The sequence below is a fragment of the Nerophis ophidion genome, linkage group LG04, assembly GCF_033978795.1.
Source record: "Nerophis ophidion isolate RoL-2023_Sa linkage group LG04, RoL_Noph_v1.0, whole genome shotgun sequence".
Classification (NCBI taxonomy): domain Eukaryota; kingdom Metazoa; phylum Chordata; class Actinopteri; order Syngnathiformes; family Syngnathidae; genus Nerophis; species Nerophis ophidion.
Window position 1 is genome coordinate 85,601,164 of NC_084614.1, and position 21,222 is coordinate 85,622,385.

At 36.2% G+C, this 21,222-nt stretch overlaps 1 protein-coding gene across 1 annotated transcript in view; it reads right to left on the reverse strand.

Moving 5' to 3' along the window:
* Positions 1–15,454, reverse strand: part of LOC133552106 (arrestin-C-like) — a 36,405-nt gene extending 20,951 nt beyond the window's left edge. Inside the window, exons 1-3 of the mRNA XM_061899444.1 lie at positions 15,359–15,454; positions 11,656–11,682; positions 926–1,017 (exon numbers count right to left, since the gene is read on the reverse strand). Of these exons, the coding sequence (XP_061755428.1) occupies positions 926–1,017; positions 11,656–11,663 (100 nt within the window). The 5' untranslated portion in view covers positions 11,664–11,682; positions 15,359–15,454. The remainder of the gene's footprint in view (positions 1–925; positions 1,018–11,655; positions 11,683–15,358) is intronic.
* Between the last annotated feature and the right edge of the window lie 5,768 nt (positions 15,455–21,222).

The window sequence follows — 21,222 nt, forward strand, 5'->3', positions numbered from 1 at the left end:
TCGACATCCATTGCTTTCGGTCCCCTAGAGGGGGGGGGGGTTTCCCACATCTGAGGTCCTCTCCAAGGTTTCTCATAGTCAGCATTGTCACTGGCGTCCCACTGGATGTGAATTCTCCCTGCCCACTGGGTGTGAGTTTTCCTTGCCCTTTTGTGGGTTCTTCCGAGGATGTTGTAGTCGTAATGATTTGTGCAGTCCTTTGAGACATTTTTGATTTGGGTCTATATAAATAAACATTGATTGATTGATTGATTGATTGTTTTTAAAAATGACTGCAATCTTCCTTTTTAAGCTTCGAACTGTGCATGTTTGAGCTGGAGGGGGCGTGGCCTCCAGTTCCGGCTGAATTTTGGGAGATTTTCGGGAGGAAATTTCTTCCAGGAGGTTTTCGGGAGAGGCGCTGAATTTCGGGAGTCTCCCGGAAAAGCCGGGAGTGTTGGCAAGTATGCGCAATTTGGGCAACCCAGCTGTAGAAGCTAAACTGTTAATGGCCAATATAGTCTCAGTACCGTAGTGTATTTGTTCATTTTATGGTCACATATGGGATGCGGGTTGTCTTAAAGTCAGAACCGGAAGTCATGAAATCAGCTGTTCACCTGGCGGGTTTTTTCGCGGATGACTAGGGAAGTCCTTCTTTAGCTGCCGTCTTGTTGTATCATATATTGCTGCCTTTGCACCTGTCAATGTTTACTTTAGTACGCACGTTAAATCAACCCCAAAAATCCTGACTTTGGAGCAATGTTCACAGACTCTTAGTATTTGGCTCTCTATTAGATGCAATGGTTTTCCGTATTGGGACCATGATTTGGGTCCTAACTCGTTCATATGGACGGCACTTTGCCTTGTTGATGTCTCAAGAAGGGTAGAACGAACACACACACACACACACAGACACACACACACGCGCAAACAGGAAGGGACGCACCAACTTGGTCCACGCTGCTGACGTGGTCCACGTAGTCTCGCTTGCCCAGGTAGAGCGTGAGCCCCCCATTGCCGCTGGTCTTCTTGAACACCCTGCAGAGACCACAAAGTTTATTTGTTTTTGAGAGCAGAAGGTTCTAATCCAGGGGTAGGGAACCTACGGCTCTCTTTTGATGACTGCATCTGGCTCTCGGATAAATCTGAGCTGACATTGCTTAACAGGATAAGTCATGAATAATTCCACTTGTAATCACGGTGTTAAAAACAACGTTCAAAATATAAAACATTCTCGTGCATTTTTATGTTTAAGAAGTCGCGTTGATGGTAAGAAGTCATTTATTTATTATTGGTTAGTGTGGGGCTTGCCCTCCTGGGGGTTCTTCAGACCACCAGGAGCCTGTTTTAGGGTTACAATATTGTTTATTTTATTTTTCTCAATTGTCTTTTTCTCTTTCGTCCTCACTCGCGCTCTGGCTCCAGCCCCAACCCTGTCTCACCTCGTGGCTGCTGCTTATAACAGAGCGACAGGTGATTAGATAAAAAGGCCCAGGTGGGCCCTCTAAGCACCTGTCGCTGATTTCGAGGCCGGTCCTGGCAACATCCTGCTTTGCTGCAGGCCCGCAGACCACGCTCCCTCCACAGTTTGCTTCAGAATAACAATGTTATTACAAAGAATAAGAGACTTATTATACTCTGGAAACTTAAAAATGCACGCGTTTAGTTGTGTTCAGTGTTAAAAAAAAATATTACATGGCTCTTAGGGAAATACATTTTAAAATATTTGGCTTCTTGGCTCTCTGAGCCAAAAAGGTTCCCGACCCTTGTTCTAATCCCCTCGTCTTCCGTCATCATCCCATTAGCCGCGCTAACGTGTGGACGCCACGGATTGAGAGGTCGCCTCGGGAGAAGCTTGGCTCTCGTCCGAGTCCTTGTTGGAAATAGCCAGACGAGTCTTTGAGCAGCCGTGAGGTCACCAACATGTTCTAGAGCTGGGGTCTCCAAAGTAGGGTTGCAAACCTAGTGTGTGCGTGACAATCATTGGTACTTTAACTTTAAAATTCCGGGAATATTCAAAGTTGGAAACTTTCCATGGGAATTAATGAAAAATTAATGGGAATATACGTTGAAGGGAGGCAGTGTGCAGGGTCCCGAGGAAGTCTGATCAGCACATTTCTTCATCAATCCAGAGATTTAAAGACAGGTATGAGCTAACTGGGCAGTGGCCATTTCACCTCATTTTTTTTATGTAGAAAGGGTGGTCCCCACAAGTCATGATCAAAAACCATTCCAAATTATAACCAATGTGTGTGAGTGTGTCACGATGCTTTTAGATTGACCCATTTCCTTGTTGCTTATCACATCCACTGGAACAAGGTGCCCTGTGACATTTTAACACAACAATATATTCACAGGAAAGTACATGAAACGAGGCAAGTGAGTGTTTTGATATGCACCATGTTAAAAAAGTTAAAGTACCACTGATGGCAAACACGCACACACACTAGGTGTGGTGAAATTACCCTCTGCATTCGACATCTAATACGTTGTTGTATCAATCAATCAATCAATCAATGTTTACGTATATAGCCCTAAATCACTAGTGTCTCAAAGGGCTGCACAAACCACTACCACATCCTTGGTAGGCCCACATAAGGGCAAGGAAAACTCACACCCAGTGGGACGTCGGTGACAATGATGACTATGAGAACCTTGGAGAGGAGGAAAGCAATGGATGTGGAGCGGGTCTAACATGATACTGTGAAAGTTCAATCCATAATGGATCCAACACAGTCGCGAGAGTCCAGTCCAAAGCGGATCCGACACAGCAGCGAGAGTCCCGTTCACAGCGGAGCCAGGAGGAAACCTGTAGTCAGCTGGAGGCGTGTCTTAATGAAATTAAACAATGGATGTCTGCTAACTTTTTGCAACTCAACGCCAAAAAAACGGAAATGCTGATTATCGGTCCTGCTAGACACCGACCTCTATTTAATAATACAACTCTAACATTTGACAACCAAACAAATAAACAAGGCGACTCGGTAAAGAATCTGGGTATTATCTTCGACCCAACTCTCTCCTTTGAGGCACACATTAAAAGCGTTACTAAAACGGCCTTCTTTCATCTCCGTAATATCGCTAAAATTCGCTCCATTCTGTCCACTAAAGACGCCGAGATCATTATCCATGCGTTTGTTACGTCTCGTCTCGATTACTGTAACGTATTATTTTCGGGTCTCCCCATGTCTAGCATTAAAAGATTACAGTTGGTACAAAATGCGGCCGCTAGAATTTTGACAAGAACAAGAAAGTTTGATCACATTACGCCTGTACTGTATATACCTTTATATACATATATACATACATATATACCTATACTGTATATACCTTTATATACATATATACATACATATATACCTGTACTGGCTCACCAGCACTGGCTTCCTGTGCACTTAAGATGTGACTTTAAGGTTTTACTACTTACGTATAAAATACTACACGGTCTAGCTCCATCCTATCTTGCCGATTGTATTGTACCATATGTCCCGGCAAGAAATCTGCCTTCAAAAGACTCCGGCTTATTAGTGATTCCCAAAGCCCAAAAAAAGTCTGCGGGCTATAGAGCGTTTTCATTTCGGGCTCCAGTACTCTGGAATGCCCTCCCGGTAACAGTTCGAGATGCTACCTCAGTAGAAGCATTTAAGTCTCACCTTAAAACTCATTTGTCTACTCTAGCCTTTAAATAGACTCCCCAGTTGATCTGCCGTTTCTTTTCTTTTTCTCCTATGTCCCACTCTCCCTTGTGGAGGGGGTCCGGTCCGATCCGGTGGCCATGATATATCACATACAACGTAATAGATGTTATGACATCTATTACGTTGTTGTAATAGATGTCAACAACGTAATACAACAACATCTATTATGTTGTTGTATGTGTTATGACATTTTACATTGTTGTACACAACAATGTAATATTGTTGTAAAAATTGTTGTATGTAATATATGACATATATTACGTTGTTGTATTAGATAAATGACATCTATTATGTTGTTGTAAGTGACATGACATACAGTATATTACATTGTTGTATGTGATATATGACATCTATTATGTTGTTGTATGTGATATATGTGACGGTAACCTAGAGGGTGGGGTGGGTGGTGGTGGGGGGGGGGGATGGGGGGGGTTTGCCCACATATGCGGTCCTCTCCAAGGTTCCTCATAAGTCATCATTGTCACTGGGTGTGAGTTTTCTTTGTCCTTATGTGGGCCTACCGAGGATGTGGTAGTGGTTTGTGCAGCCCTTTGAGACACTAGTGATTTAGGGCTATATAAAGGAACATTGATTGATTGATTGATTGATTGAATGCAACATGCTAGATCACAACTTCTTGGGTACTGATTAATGCAAAGGGCTACCAGTTTGATACACACTTAAATAAATTGCCAGAAATAGCCAATTTGCTCAATTTACCTTTAATAAATAAATCCATATATATATAAAAAATGGGTATTTCTGTCTGTTATTAGGTCGTATATTTTTTTTCCTTTTACGGAAGGTTTTTTTGTAGGGAATAAATGATGAAAAAAAAACACTTAATTGAACGGTTTAAAAGAGGAGAAAACAGGAAAAAAAATGAAAATTAAATTTTGAAACATAGCTTAGCTTCAATTTCGACTCTTTAAAATTCATAATGCAAACGAAAAAAATGAAGAGAAAAACTAGCTAATTTGAAAAAATTTAAAAAATAATTTATGGAACATCATTAGTCATTTTTCCTGATTAAGATTAATTTTAGAATTTTGAAGACATGTTTTAAATAGGTTAAAATCCAATCTGCATTTTGTTAGAATATATAACAAATCGGACCAAGCTATATTTCTAACAAAGACAAATCATTATTTCTTCTAGATTTTCCAGAACAAAAAAGTTAAAAGAAATTCAAAATACTTTGAAATAAGATCTAAATTTGATTGTACGGATTTCCTGGATTTGCCAGAATATTTTTATTTTATTTTAATTATAATAAGTTTGAAGAAATATTTCACAAATATTCTTCGTACAATGAAGAATTAAATTAAAATGTATTTATTATTCTTTACAATAAAAAAAAAATACTTAAACATTGATTTAAATTGTCGGGAAAGAAGAAGAAGGATTTTAAAAGGTAAAAAGGTATATGTGTTTGAAAAATCCTAAAATCATTTTTAAGGTTGTATTTTTTCTCTAAAATTGTCTTTCTGAAAGTTATAAGAATCAAAGTAAAAAAAATAATGAATTTATTTTAACAAACGAAAACCAAGTCTTTCAAATATTTTCTTGGATTTTAAAATTCTATTTGAGTTTTGTCTCTCTTAGAATTAAAAATGTCGAGCAAAGCGAGACCAGCTTAAATAACATTTAAAAAATAGAGGCAGCTCACTGGTAAGTGCTGCTATTTGAGCTATTTTTAGAACATCTGGTCCTTATAGGTTACCTGGTTGCCGCGGGAACCACGTTGGCGACCCCTGCTTTAGAATCTGTTAGCATCTTTTTTTAGCTCATTTTGTTCATATTATTTCGTTTCTTGAGGCTTTCTGGCCAGCATGCTAACTGTTAGCATTTTAGTTCAACTTTGGCTCTTCAGCAAAAGTCACATAAACTTTCTCACGAAATTGCACTTTCTTGTTTTTTTTTTTAAAGGCATTTGTTGTACTGATTTTTGAAGATAAAAACTACCAAAAAGGCCCCTGCATCGTTCGATTTGTCAATCATGTTTTAGTATAATATTGTAGTGTCATGTAGTATAATGTTGTACGATTATGTTGTGGGTATCATGTTGTACTTTTATGTTGTAGCATAATGTTGTAGTATCATGGTACAGTATTATGTTGTAGTATCATATTATAGTATAATGTTGTACTTTTATGTTGTAGTATATATTGTAGTATCCTGGTACTGTATTATGTTGTAGTATCATATTATAGTATAATGTTGTGATATCATGTTGTCGTATCATGTAGTATAATGTTGTAGTGTCATGTAGTATAATGTTGTACTATTATGTCGTGGTATCATGTTGTACTTTTATGTTGTAGTATCATGTTACAGTATTATGTTGTAGTATCATATTATAGTATAATGTTGTAATATCATGTTGTAGTATATATTGTAGTATCCTGCTACAGTATTATGTTGTAGTATCATATTATAGTATAATGTTGTGATATCATGTTTTCGTATCATGTTGTAGTATAATATTGTAATGTCATGTAGTATAATGTTGTACGATTATGTTGTGGTATCATGTTGCACTTTTATGTTGTAGTATAATGTTGTAGTGTCATGTTACAGTATTATGTTGTAGTATCATATTATAGTATAATGTTGTAATATCATGTTGTTGTATATATTGTAGTATCCTGGTACAGTATTGTGTTGTGGTATCATATTACAGTATACTGTTGTAATATCATGTTGTTGTATCATGTTGTACGATTATGTTGTGGTATCATGTTGTACTTTTATGTTGTAGTATAATGTTGTAGTATCATGTTACAGTATTATGTTGTAGTATCATATTATAGTATAATGTTGTAATATCATGGTGTAGTATATATTGTAGTATCCTGGTACAGTATTGTGTTGTGGTATCATATTACAGTATACTGTTGTAATATCATGTTGTTGTATCATGTTGTAGTATCCTGGTACAGTATTATGTTGTAGTATCATATTATAGTATAATGTTGTAATATCATGTTGTTGTATCATGTTGTAGTATATATTGTAGTATCCTGGTACAGTATTATGTTGTAGTATCATGTTATAGTATTACGTTGTGATATAATGTTGTCGTATCATGTTGTAGTACAATATTGTAGTGTCATGTAGTATAATGTTGTACGATTATGTTGTGGTATCATGTTGTACTTTTATGTTGTAGTATAATGTTGTAGTATCATGTTACTGTATTATGTTGTAGTATAATTTTATAGTATAATGTTGTAATATCATGTTGTTGTATCATGTTGTAGTATATATTGTAGTATCCTGGTACAGTATTATGTTGTAGTATCATATTATAGTATAATGTTGTAATATCATGTTGTTGTATCATGTTGTAGTATATATTGTAGTATCCTGGTACAGTATTATGTTGTAGTATCATATTATAGTATAATGTTGTGGTATTATGTTGTACTTTTATGTTGTAGTATATATTGTATTATCCTGGTACAGTATTATGTTGTAGTATTATGTTGCAATATCATGTTTTCGTATCATGTTGCAGTACAATATTGTAGTGTCATGTAGTATAATGTTGTACGATTATGTTGTGGTATCATGTTGTAGTATCATGTTACAGTATTATGTTGTAGTATCATTTTATAGTAACCTGTTGTAATATGTTCTAGTATATATTGTAGTATCCTGGTACAGTATTATGTTGTAGAATCATATTATAGTATTATGTTGTAGTATATATTGTAGTATCCTGGTACAGTATTATGTTGTAGAATCATATTATAGTATAATGTTGTCGTATCATGTTTTAGTATAATATTGTAGTGTCATGTAGTATAATGTTGTACGATTATGTTGTGGTATCATGTTGTACTTTTATGTTGAAGTATAATGTTGCAGTATCATATTATTGTATAATGTAGTAATATCATGTTGTAGTATATATTGTAGTATCCTGGTACAGTATTATGTTGTGGTATCATGTTGTACTTTTATGTTGTAGTATCATGTTACAGTATAATGTTGTAGTATCATATTATAGTATTATGTTGTGATATCATGTTGTTGTATCATGTTGTAGTATATATTGTAGTATCCTGGTACAGTATTATGTTGTAGTATCATGTTATAGTATTATGTTGTGATATCATGTTGTTGTATCATGTTGTAGTATAATATTGTAGTGTCATGTAGTATAATGTTGCACGATTATGTTGTGGTATGATGTTGTACTTTTATGTTGTGGTATAATGTTGTAGTATTATGTTACTGTATTATGTTGTAGTATCATTTTATAGTATAATGTTGTAATATCATGTTGTAGTATATATTGTAGTATCTTGGTACAGTATTATGTTGTAGTATCATGTTATAGTATTATGTTGTGATATCATGTTTTTGTATCATTTTGTAGTACAATATTGTAGTGTCATGTAGTATAATGTTGTACGATTATGTTGTGGTATCATGTTGTACTTTTATGTTGTAGTATAATGTTGTAGTACCATGTTACAGTATTATGTTGTAGTATCATTTTATAGTATACTGTTGTAATATCATGTAGTATATATTGTAGTATCCTGGTACAGTATTATGTTGTAGAATCATTTTATAGTATAATGTTGTCGTATGATGTTTTAGTATAATATTGTAGTGTCATGTAGTATAATGTTGTGGTATCATGTTGTACTTTTATGTTGAAGTATAATGTTGTAGTATCGTATTATTGTATAATGTAGTAATATCATGTTGTAGTATATATTGTAGTATCCTGGTACAGTATTATGTTGTGGTATCATATTATAGTATAATGTTGTCGTATCATGTTGTAGTATTATGTTGTAGTATATATTGTACTATCCTGGTACAGTATTGTGTTGTGGTATCATATTATAGTATAATGTTGTCGTATCATGTTGTAGTATTATGTTGTAGTATATATTGTAGTATCCTGGTACAGTATTGTGTTGTAGTATCATATTATAGTATTATGTTGTGATATCATGTTGTTGTATCATGTTGTAGTATATATTGTAGTATCCTGGTACAGTATTGTATTGTGGTATCATATTATAGTATAATGTTGTGATATCATGTTGTTGTATCATGTTGTAGTATATATTGTAGTATCCTGGTACAGTATTGTGTTGTGGTATCATATTATAGTATAATGTTGTCGTATCATGTTGTAGTATTATGTTGTAGTATATATTGTAGTATCCTGGTACAGTATTGTGTTGTGGTATCATATTATAGTATAATGTTGTCGTATCATGTTGAAGTATTATGTTGTAGTATATATTTTAGTATCCTGGTACAGTATTGTGTTGTGGTATCATATTATAGTATAATGTTGTCGTATCATGTTGTAGTATTATGTTGTAGTATATATTGTAGTATCCTGGTACAGTATTGTGTTGTGGTATCATATTATAGTATAATGTTGTCGTATCATGTTGAAGTATTATGTTGTAGTATATATTTTAGTATCCTGGTACAGTATTGTGTTGTGGTATCATATTATAGTATAATGTTGTCGTATCATGTTGTAGTATATATTGTAGTATCCTGGTACAGTATTGTGTTGTAGTATCATATTATAGTATAATGTTGTCGTATCATGTTGTAGTATTATGTTGTAGTATATATTGTAGTATCCTGGTACAGTATTGTGTTGTGGTATCATATTATAGTATAATGTTGTAGTATTATGTTGTAGTATATATTGTAGTATCCTGGTACAGTATTGTGTTGTGGTATCATATTATAGTATAATGTTGTCGTATCATGTTGTAGTATTATGTTGTAGTATAAATTGTAATATCCTGGTACAGTATTGTGTTGTGGTATCATATTATAGTATAATGTTGTCGTATCATGTTGTAGTATTATGTTGTAGTATATATTGTAGTATCCTGGTACAGTATTGTGTTGTGGTATCATATTATAGTATAATGTTGTCGTATCATGTTGTAGTATCGTGTTGTAGTATATATTGTAGTATCCTGGTACAGTATTGTGTTGTAGTATCATATTATAGTATAATGTTGTCGTATCATGTTGTAGTATTATGTTGTAGTACATATTGTAGTATCCTGGTACAGTATTGTGTTGTGGTATCATATTATAGTATAATGTTGTCGTATCATGTTGTAGTATTATGTTGTAGTATATATTGTAGTATCCTGGTACAGTATTGTGTTGTGGTATCATATTATAGTATAATGTTGTCGTATCATGTTGTAGTATTATGTTGTAGTATATATTGTAGTATCCTGGTACAGTATTGTGTTGTAGTATCATATTATAGTATTATGTTGTGATATCATGTTGTCGCATCATGTTGTAGTATTATGTTGTGGTATCATGTTGTAGTATCGTGTTGTAGTATGTATTGTAGTATCCTGGTACAGTATTGTGTTGTAGTATCATATTATAGTATTATGTTGTGATATCATGTTGTCGTATCATGTTGTAGTATATATTGTAGTATATATTGTAGTATCCTGGTACAGTATTGTGTTGTAGTATCATATTATAGTATAATGTTGTCGTATCATGTTGTAGTATTATGTTGTAGTATATATTGTAGTATCCTGGTACAGTATTGTGTTGTGGTATCATATTATAGTATAATGTTGTCGTATCATGTTGTAGTATCGTGTTGTAGTATATATTGTAGTATCCTGGTACAGTATTGTGTTGTAGTATCATATTATAGTATAATGTTGTCGTATCATGTTGTAGTATTATGTTGTAGTACATATTGTAGTATCCTGGTACAGTATTGTGTTGTAGTATCATATTATAGTATTATGTTGTGATATCATGTTGTCGCATCATGTTGTAGTATTATGTTGTGGTATCATGTTGTAGTATCGTGTTGTAGTATGTATTGTAGTATCCTGGTACAGTATTGTGTTGTAGTATCATATTATAGTATTATGTTGTGATATCATGTTGTCGTATCATGTTGTAGTATATATTGTAGTATATATTGTAGTATCCTGGTACAGTATTGTGTTGTAGTATCATATTATAGTATAATGTTGTCGTATCATGTTGTAGTATTATGTTGTAGTATATATTGTAGTATCCTGGTACAGTATTGTGTTGTGGTATCATATTATAGTATAATGTTGTCGTATCATGTTGTAGTATCGTGTTGTAGTATATATTGTAGTATCCTGGTACAGTATTGTGTTGTAGTATCATATTATAGTATAATGTTGTCGTATCATGTTGTAGTATTATGTTGTAGTACATATTGTAGTATCCTGGTACAGTATTGTGTTGTGGTATCATATTATAGTATAATGTTGTCGTATCATGTTGTAGTATTATGTTGTAGTATATATTGTAGTATCCTGGTACAGTATTGTGTTGTGGTATCATATTATAGTATAATGTTGTCGTATCATGTTGTAGTATTATGTTGTAGTATATATTGTAGTATCCTGGTACAGTATTGTGTTGTAGTATCATATTATAGTATTATGTTGTGATATCATGTTGTCGCATCATGTTGTAGTATTATGTTGTGGTATCATGTTGTAGTATCGTGTTGTAGTATGTATTGTAGTATCCTGGTACAGTATTGTGTTGTAGTATCATATTATAGTATTATGTTGTGATATCATGTTGTCGTATCATGTTGTCGTATCATGTTGTAGTATGTATTGTAGTATCCTGGTACAGTATTGTGTTGTAGTATCATATTATAGTATTATGTTGTGATATCATGTTGTCGTATCATGTTGTCGTATCATGTTGTAGTATATATTGTAGTATCCTGGTACAGTATTATGTTGTAGTATCATATTATAGTATTATGTTGTGATATCATGTTGTAGTATCATGTTGTAGTATCGTGTTGTAGTGTAACGGGTGCGTAGATTGATGCAAGGCTTGTGTCGCCGTTACCAAGGCAACACCAGAGCACCTTTGGCAAGGCTGCTGCTGATTGGACGTGACGGCGTGTTACCTGGCGGGCGGGCGGACTTACTTTGCCATGGCAGCTGCAGGAAGTGTTCTGCGGAGGCAAAGAGAAGAGCGGGCAGGTCAGAGCATCAAGTGGCGTGTGAGCGGCCGGAGCGACTCGGGCTAATCTGGGCAGATTAGGATTAATCCAAATGGCCGCTGCCTGATTGAGGAGATTATGTCACGCGGTGGACGGCCGCTATTTCAGGGAGCGCTAAAGGGATCACGGGGAATTCGGGGGAATGAATGAAATCCGAAGACAAGCTCCGTGATGAGGATGAGCAGGTCGAGAGTGCACCGCCACTTCAGCGCCATCATCATCATCATCATCATCGTCGTGCTCTCCGAGACACTTCATTAGGCACACATAAACATCTCAATCACCATGACCTTATTTGGTCGTATCAGAAATAGCAGTGAACCTCGCCAGAGTGTACCTAATGAAGTGGACATTTTGATGTTTGCTGACAAACCGAAAAACGTCACATGACCTCGTCTTTGTCGGTCGTCAAAGCTCTCACATACATGATACATACCGTATTTCCTTGAATTGCCGCCGATGGGCGCTAATTAATTTAAGACCTCTTCTCACTCCGGCACTTACCAAAGGCATGCAGTAAAAATTGGAGTGTGATGTAAGCTTGGGACCTTAAATCCTACTGAATAGCTCTTAATCTTCTTCCCTTTATGCAATTTCAAATTACCGGTATTGAAATCAGCCTCCTTTATTTTGAAAATGATGTCACGAGTTTGACCAGGCGGTAATACTAAGCATGCGCTAATTATTTTGCGAAGCGAGTTTGACCCGGCGGTAATTCAAGGCAGGCGCATACTACATGCCCTGCGGCAAATACGGTATATTAGGAATAATATCTGCAGTCTGATATTATCGGCCGATAAATGCTTTAAAATGTAATATCGGAAATTATCGGTATCGGTTTCCAAATGATCGGTTTCGAAAGTAAAATGTATGACTTTTTAAAACGCCGCTGTGTACACGGATGTAGGGAGAGGTACAGAGCGCCGATAAACCTTAAAGGCACTGCCTTTCGCATGTCGGTCCAATCACGTAATATCTACGGCTTTTCACACACTCAAGTGAATGCAAGGCATACTTGGTCAACCACCATACAGGTTACACTGAGGGGGGTGGCCGCGTGAACAAGTTTAACGCTGTTACAAATATGTGAACCCACACCAAACAGGAATGACAAACACATTTTCGGGAGAACGTCCGCACCGTAACACAACAGAACAAATACCCAGAACCAGAACCCCTTGCAGCACTAACTCTTCTGGGACGCTACAATATACACCCCCCCCCCCCCCCCCCCACAAATTTCAGCCTACTCATGTCCCAAATTCCAAGCTGCTGTTTTGAGGCATGTTTAAAAAAAAATAATAATGCACTTTGTGATTTCAATAATAAATACGTGAGTGCCATGTTGGCATTTTTTTCCCATAACTTGATTAGTTTTATTTTGTAAAACCTTGTTACATTGTTTAATGCATGCAGCGGGGCATCACAACATAAATAAGCATAATAATGTGTTAACTCCACGACTGTATACATCGGTATCAGTGGATATCGGAATCGGTAGTTAAGAGTTGGACAATATCGTACATCTCTTATAAATATATATATATATATACATAATAAAATAAATACTTGAATTCCAGTGAATTACAGAATGATATACATGTATACATATATATATTAGGGGTGTAAAGGTACGTGTACTTGTATTGAACCGTTTCGGTACGGGGGTTTCGGTTCGGAGGTGTACCGAACGAGTTTCCACACGGACATATTAGATAGCGCACCGCACGTTGTGTAAACAATGCACACCGAGACACAACACACGCCATGCTAGCAGCGACCGGGCTAGGACAACATGTAAAAGCCAGAGCTGGAAGACCCTCCTGCCTCGTTAACATCTCCCGTTTGGGAACACTTTGGCTGCGCGGTGCGATACAACAATGGAGGACGGAGGTTTGCCGATATTGTTGAGCAGCAGTAGGGCATGCTTCTGCCAACATGTCAAATATTCTAACACCTTTGAAGCGTCACCACCGCATTCAAGCAGCCTCTCCTCGGCGAGGCAGGCAGGGCTGAAGCAATAACAAATGTTTTTATAGCAGCAGAATTAAGACCAACTAACCATCCATTTTCTACCGCTTGTCCCATCCAGGGTCGCGGAGGGTTACTGTATTGCATTAAAAACTAGATTTTGACCCACTTCTATGGTGGAAGAACAATAAGCCCATATATCCTCTTACTGCCAAGTAAGCCAATTGTATGGGATATGTACTGTGCTGTGCAATCTACTAATAAAAGTCTTAATCAATCAATCAATCAATCAAAAAAAGCTCTTTATATGTAGAAAGGTTCTGTTAAGAAACCATTCTGAGCCTGGTCTTATGTAGTTTTTCTTTTACATATGTTGACCACATTAACCCTGGCAATAGACCCTGTGTGTATAAGTATGTTATGCCATTGTTTACAAATTTGGTAAATAAATAACCCAAAAAATTTATATTTTGTTGTTTTTCTTACTGTACTGAAAATGAACCGAACCGTGACCTCTAAACCGAGGTACGTACCGAACCGAAATTTTTGTGTACCGTTACGCCCCTAATATATATATATATATATATATAATTTTTTTTTACGGAGATAGATATCTACATATATCCATATTCAAGAGATAGATATCTACATATATGCATATTTAAGAGTTATTTCTTTCTATAGTCATATTTCAAATAGCTACTGTTTTCCATTTGTACTCTTTCTATTTTATAATCTCATGTCTATGGTACACTGCAAGTTAACCTTGGCTTTAGGAATGCAAGGAGTAGCAATACTCCCTTCTTATCTCATCCTGAGCCCAGCTAAGGAGGACAATAAACATGTGTATTCGTTCCGGTTTTTTGATTGATTGATTGATTGATACTTTTATTAGTAGATTGCACAGTTCAGTACATATTCCGTACAATTGACCACTAAATGGTAACACCCGAATAAGTTTTTCAACTTGTTTAAGTCGGGGTCCACGTTAATCACGGTGGGGGCGAGGGAGATATTGAAGAAGGCAGCGCTTCCGTAAGGTTTTCAGATCAACTAGGCGACGCGATTTGAATGTGTTGTTTTTAGGTTGGTCTCCCCAAAGCTTTGGAATAAATTGCAAAATACTTATTCTGTTCTGGGTGATCATTTAAAATCGGCTTATGTGTCATCAAAATATTGACCAGTATCTTAAATTCCATTAGAGGAACGTCTGGTCCAAACGCAACTACACAAATAAAAGAAGGAGGATAGGGATGATGTTGGTCAAGAAATGATCGATGTCGATGCCATTAGCGAATCCTCTTATCGAACCGATTTCGTATCGAATCTCTTATCGAGTCCAGATAGGTTGTTGTGTGTGCACAGAGTTCCAAAAGCCATAGATGTTATGTGACCGGGCCGGCACGCTGTTTATATGGAGGAAAAGCGGACGTGTTAAACGGTGAAGGTTTCAGGTGACAGTGGACGCTAAAGGCATGCCCCCAATATTGTTGTCCGGGTGGAAATCGTGAGAAATTCGTGAGAATGGTTGCCCCCAGGGAGATTTTTGGGAGGGGCACTGAAATTCTGGACTCTCCCGGGAAAAATCGGGAGGGTTGGCAAGTATGTGTACGTGTAGAAAAAGTTCATTTAAATTAAAAAAAGTAAACAGTCTCACCTCTCGTCAGTCGTGGAGTATGTGCAGGACGTCTCAGGAAACACGGCGGCGTCCCCAGTTCGCGCTGGTTCCTTTATACCGGCGGGGGCAACGTTGGGGCTAATCGCCCTCGTTATTGCTGCCGTGGCCGGCTGGCTAATCCAATCAAGCAATCAATGGCTTTTGGACCACAAAAGGTTTAAAAATACGCCGCAGACACACAACCTGTTGTTCTTCTTCGCCACCACACATTTCTAAGATCACATAAGATGAGATAAGATCAATTGTAGTTACTTCTACTTGTCAGCATTTCCTCTTTACTTACCAACGATAGTGAGGGGAGCAGTGAGCAGCAGCGGTGGCTGAGCCCGGGGAATCATTTTTGGTGATTTAACCCCCAATTCCAACCCTTGATGCTGAGTGCCATGCAGGGAGGTAATGGGTCCCGTTTTTATAGTCTTTGGTATGACTTACCCGGGGTTTGAACTCACGACCTACCGATCTCAGGGCGGACACTCTAACCCACGGGTCACCAACCTTTTCGAAACCAAGAGCCACTCTTCTTGGGCACTGATTAATGCGAAGGGCTACCAGTTTGATACACACTTAAATTAATTGCCAGAAATAGCCTATTTGCTTAATTTACCTTTAATATATATCAATCAATCAATAAATCAATGTTTATTTATATAGCCCCAAATCACAAATGTCTCAAAGGACTGCACAAATCATTACGACTACAACATCCTCGGAAGAACCCACAAAAGGGCAAGGAAAACTCACACCCAGTGGGCAGGGAGAATTCACATCCAGTGGGACGCCAGTGACAATGCTGACTATGAGAAACCTTGGAGAGGACCTCAGATGTGGGCAACCCCCCCCCCCCCCCCCCCTCTAGGGGACCGAAAGCAATGGATGTCGAGCGGGTCTAACATGATACTGTGAAAGTTCAATCCATAGTGGCTCCAACACAGCCGCGAGAGTTCAGTTCAAAGCGGATCCAAGACAGCAGCGAGAGTCCCGTCCACAGGAAACCATCTCAAGCGGAGGCGGATCAGCAGCGTAGAGATGTCCCCAACCGATACACAGGCGAGCGGTCCATCCTGGGTCTCGACTCTGGACAGCCAGTACTTCATCCATGGTCATCGGACCGGACCCCCTCCACAAGGGAGGGGGGGACATAGGAGAAAGAAAAGAAGCGGCAGATCAACTGGTCTAAAAAGGAGGTCTATTTAAAGGCTAGACTATACAGATGAGTTTTAAGGTGAGACTTTATATATATATATATATATATATATATATATATATATATATAAATGAGTATTTCGGTCTGTCATTCCATCGTACATTTTTTTCCCTATACCATAAGGTTTTTTGTAGAGAAATAAATGATGAAAAAAACACTTAATTGAACGGTTTAAAAGAGGAGAAAACACGGAAAAAATTATAATTAAATTTTGAAACATAGTTTATCTTCAATTTTGACTCTTTAAAATTCAAAATTTCAACCGAAAAAAAGAACAAAAAAACTAGCTAATTCGAATCTTTTTGAAAAAATAAAAAAAAAAGAATTTATGGAACATCATTAGTCATTTTTCCTGATTAAGATTAATTTAAAATTTTTGATGACATGTTTTAAATAGGTTAAAATCCAATCTGCACTTTGTTAGAATATATAACAAATTGGACCAAGCTATATTTCTAACAAAGACAAATCATTATTTCTTCTAGATTTCCCAGAACACAAATTCTAAAAGAAATTCAAAAGACTTTGAAATAAGATCTAAATTTGATTTTAAAGATTTTCTAGATTTGCCAGAATATTCTTGAATTTTAATCATAATAAGTTTGAAGAAATATCTCACTAATATTATTTGTTGAAAAAACAGAAGCTAAAATGAAGAATTAAAACGTATTTAATATTCTTTACAATAAAAAAAAAATGTACTTGAACATTGATTTAAATTGTCAGAAAAGAAGAGGAAGGAATTTAAAAGGTAAAAAGGTATGTGTTCAAAAATCCTAAAATCATTTTTAAGGTTGTATTTTTTCTCTAAAATTGTCTTTCTGAAAGTTATAAGAAGCGAAGTAAAAAAATAAATGAATTTATTTTAAAAAGTGAAAACCAAGTCTTTGAAATATTTTCTTGGATTTTCAAATTCTATTTGAGTTTTGTCTCTCTTAGATTTAAAAATGTTGAGCAAAGCGAGACCAGTTTGCTAGTAAATAGATAAAAATTTAAAAATAGAGGCAGCTCACTGGTAAGTGCTGCTATTTGAGCTATTTTTAGAACAGGCCAGCGGGCGACTCATCTGGTCCTTACGGGCGACTTGGTGCCATTCTTGCTTGATGTACAGCTTAAGTTGTTCAACAGTCCGGGGTCTCCTTTGTGGTATTTTAGGCTTCATAATGCGCCACACATTCTCAATGGGAGACTGGTCTGGACTACAGGCAGGCCAGTCTAGTACCCGCACTCCTTTACTACGAAGCCACGCTGTTGTAACAGGTGTCTTGGCATTGTCTTGCTGAAATAAGCAGGGGCGTCCATGATAACGTTGCTTGGATGGCAACATATGGACCTTTCAGCATTAATGGTGCCTTCACAGATGTGTAAGTTACCCATGCCTTGGGCACTAATGCACCCCCATACCATCACAGATGCTGGCTTTTCAACTTTGCGCCTATAACAATCCGGATGGTTCTTTTTGTCTTTGGTCCGGAGGTCACTACGTCCACAGTTTCCAAAAGCAATTTGAAATGTGGACTCGTCAGACCACAGAACACTTTTCCACTTTCCACCCGTCCATCTTAGAGGAGATCGGGGCCCAGCGAAGCCTGTGGCGTTTCTGGGTGTTGTTGATAAATGGCTTTTGCTTTGCATAGATGTAGCGACAAACTGTATTTACAGACAATGGTTTACTGAAGTGTTCCTGAGTCCCTGTGGTGATATATTTTACCTTTTTATTTAGTTTCTATAACCATCTTTTACTTTTTATGTACTATGATTTACCTTCTGTTTACCTCCTTTTTTTACCTTTTATTTACATTCTTTTTGTCATGCCTGTTAATCTGGGTTTATGTTGGATCATGTTATGTTTTGTTTTTGGACTCTTGTTTCCCGTTTTGCACTTCCTGGTTTTGTTTGTTTCCATAGTTACTCTTTAGTTTCCACCTGGTCTCCAAGTCGCGCCCATGTCCTCAGCCTCACACCTGCTAGTAATCATCATCACAGTCATTATTTATACCATTCTGTTTCTGACCTCGTCCTGGGAACTTTGCTTTTGTGCCTGCATACTACTTGCTTATGCATGCTACATGCTACTTAAAATGACCATGCACCTACCTTGCCTTGCCACGCTGATGATTGTTTTTACCACGCCACGTAAGATCTTGTTTGTATTTATGCCTCTGTGCAAGTTTTTGGTTTGTTTTGTACCTTTGATAGTATCTTTTGTTTATTTCTATATAGTCACGCCACTGTGCTATTTTGTTTGGAGTTTAGTCTCGGTTATTACCCGCCACTGAGCGCGCCCTTTGTTTTCCCTTTTTGTATTATAGTATATAAATAAATTAATCATGTACTCACATTCTCGCCTGGCTCGTTCCAAATTCCCTCTGCATTGAAAAAGCAAAATTAATCCTAGTCAAAGTCCTGACACTTTTACCATTTACTTATATTTTATTCACCAATTTTTTACCTTTTAATTGATCTTTCACCTTTTATTTACTTTACACTAATGTCGCTTTTGATGCAGTACCACCTAAGGGATCGAAGATCACAATCATTTAATGTTACGCGCAGTAATTTCTCCAGATTCTCTGAAACTTTTGCTGATGTTACAGACCGGAAATCCCCAAATTCCTTGCAGAAGCTTGTTGAAAAATGTTGTTCTTTAACAACCTGCTCACACATTTGTTCACAAAGTGGTGACCCTCGCCCCATCCTTGTTTGTGAAGGACTGAGCTGTTTTTATACCCAATCAGCCCGTTCACCTGTGGGATGTTCCAAATAAGTGTTTGATGAGCATTCCTCAACCTTCTCAGTTGCTAATATTTGCAAAAAAATAAATGTTTTCCAGTTGGAACATTAAGCAGCTTGTCTTTGCAGTCTATTCAATTGAATATGTAAAGCGCTTTGAGTCACTAGAAAAAAGTGCTATATAAATGTAATTCACTTCACTTCAATATAGGTTGAAAAGGATTCGAAAATCATTGTATTTTGTTTTTATTAACCATTTACACAACGTGCCGACTTGACTGGTTTTGGGTTTTGTACATTGTATAGTACAAGGGTGTCCAAACTTTTTCCACTGAGGGCCGCACACAGGGGCCATTTTGATATTTTTCATTTTCAAACCATAACAAAATATATGGATTTTTTTTTTTTTTTTTTTTTTTACCTTTAGGGCCCCGGGGGCCATACAGGGTCTAAGTGATTAAAATGTTAAAAACAAGTCAAAATATTATTTATTTTTTAATTATTTTAATGCTTACAGGAAATCTCTACAATATATAAACTTCGGGTTGATTTTATGCCTTTTTTTGTCAAAGACAACTTAGTTTTTTTTATAATAAAACTGAAATATGCCCAAAACATTCAGAAAGCAATGTTTGATGTGAAGTAATGACAGCCTTAAAAATATCATTAATGCAAGACACCAGTGATATTAATTCATTAATCTTTTTGAGTAATCTCAGTAAAAAGATAAATAAAATCTCATTACGAGGATGTCGTAGTGGTTTGTGTTGTGGTTTGTGCAGCCCTTTGAGACACTAGTGATTTAGGGCTATATAAATGAACATCGATTGATTGATTGAAATATATTTGGGTTGCAAAAGGTGCCCCACTCAGAAAGTGATACATTTTTATTAGTTTTGTTTTAACTTAAGTTACAAGATCAACTTCAGATCTGTCGATTTTACGTTTGAACTTTTATTTTGTTTGTTTTTTATACTCTTTTTGTCAAAGAAAGCAGTGTTTTGTATGGCAACCACACAATATATGCAATATTTTCCATATTTCAAATTTTTATGTGAAATAATTGGAGCTTTGGATAGGTCGATAATTAATTATTAGTGTTAGATTTTATTATTATTTTTGGCGCAATGACAAAAATAATAATAAAATAAGATTTATTTATTTTTTATTAGCAAGTTGGGTCTCACTTTGCTCTAAATTTTTAATTCTAAGAGAGACAAAACTCAAATAGAATTTGAAATTCCAAGAAAATATTTGAAAGACTTGGTCTTCACTTGTTTAAAGAAATTCATTTATTTTTTTACTTTGCTTCTTATAACATTCAGAAAGACAATTTTAGAGAAAAAATACAACCTTAAAAATGATTTTAGGATTTTTTTTATACCTTTTTACCTTTTAAAGTCCTTCCTCTTCTTTCCTGACAATTTAAATCAATGTTCAAGTAAAAAAAAAAATTTATTGTAAAGAATAATAAATACATTTTAATTGAATTCATTTTAATGACAAAAATAATAATAAAATAAGATAGACAAAAGAAAAAAACAGCCAATTTTTTCTAGTTATATTGCACCTCATTCCACTTTTTTTTAAATGTTTTATTTTTATTTTTGCAACGGCATTTCCAGAATGTGTGGCGGGCCGGTAAGCAATTAGCTGCGGGCCACAAATGGCCCCCGGGGCCGCACTTTGGGCACCCCTGCTATAGTAGTACAGTGTTGTGTAAGTGACTGTTGTGATGGAAAAGGTAAGTTTAGGTAAATGACTTTTAGCCGCCAAGTTGTGCTTACCTGAAGTGCTTCCTAGAAGGAGTTTATCTCCACAAATAACTTCCCTCGGACTAATGTGGACTTCAGGGAGTCCAGGGGACGGATTTAGGACTATCCTGTCCGCACGGTGCCAGCATGGA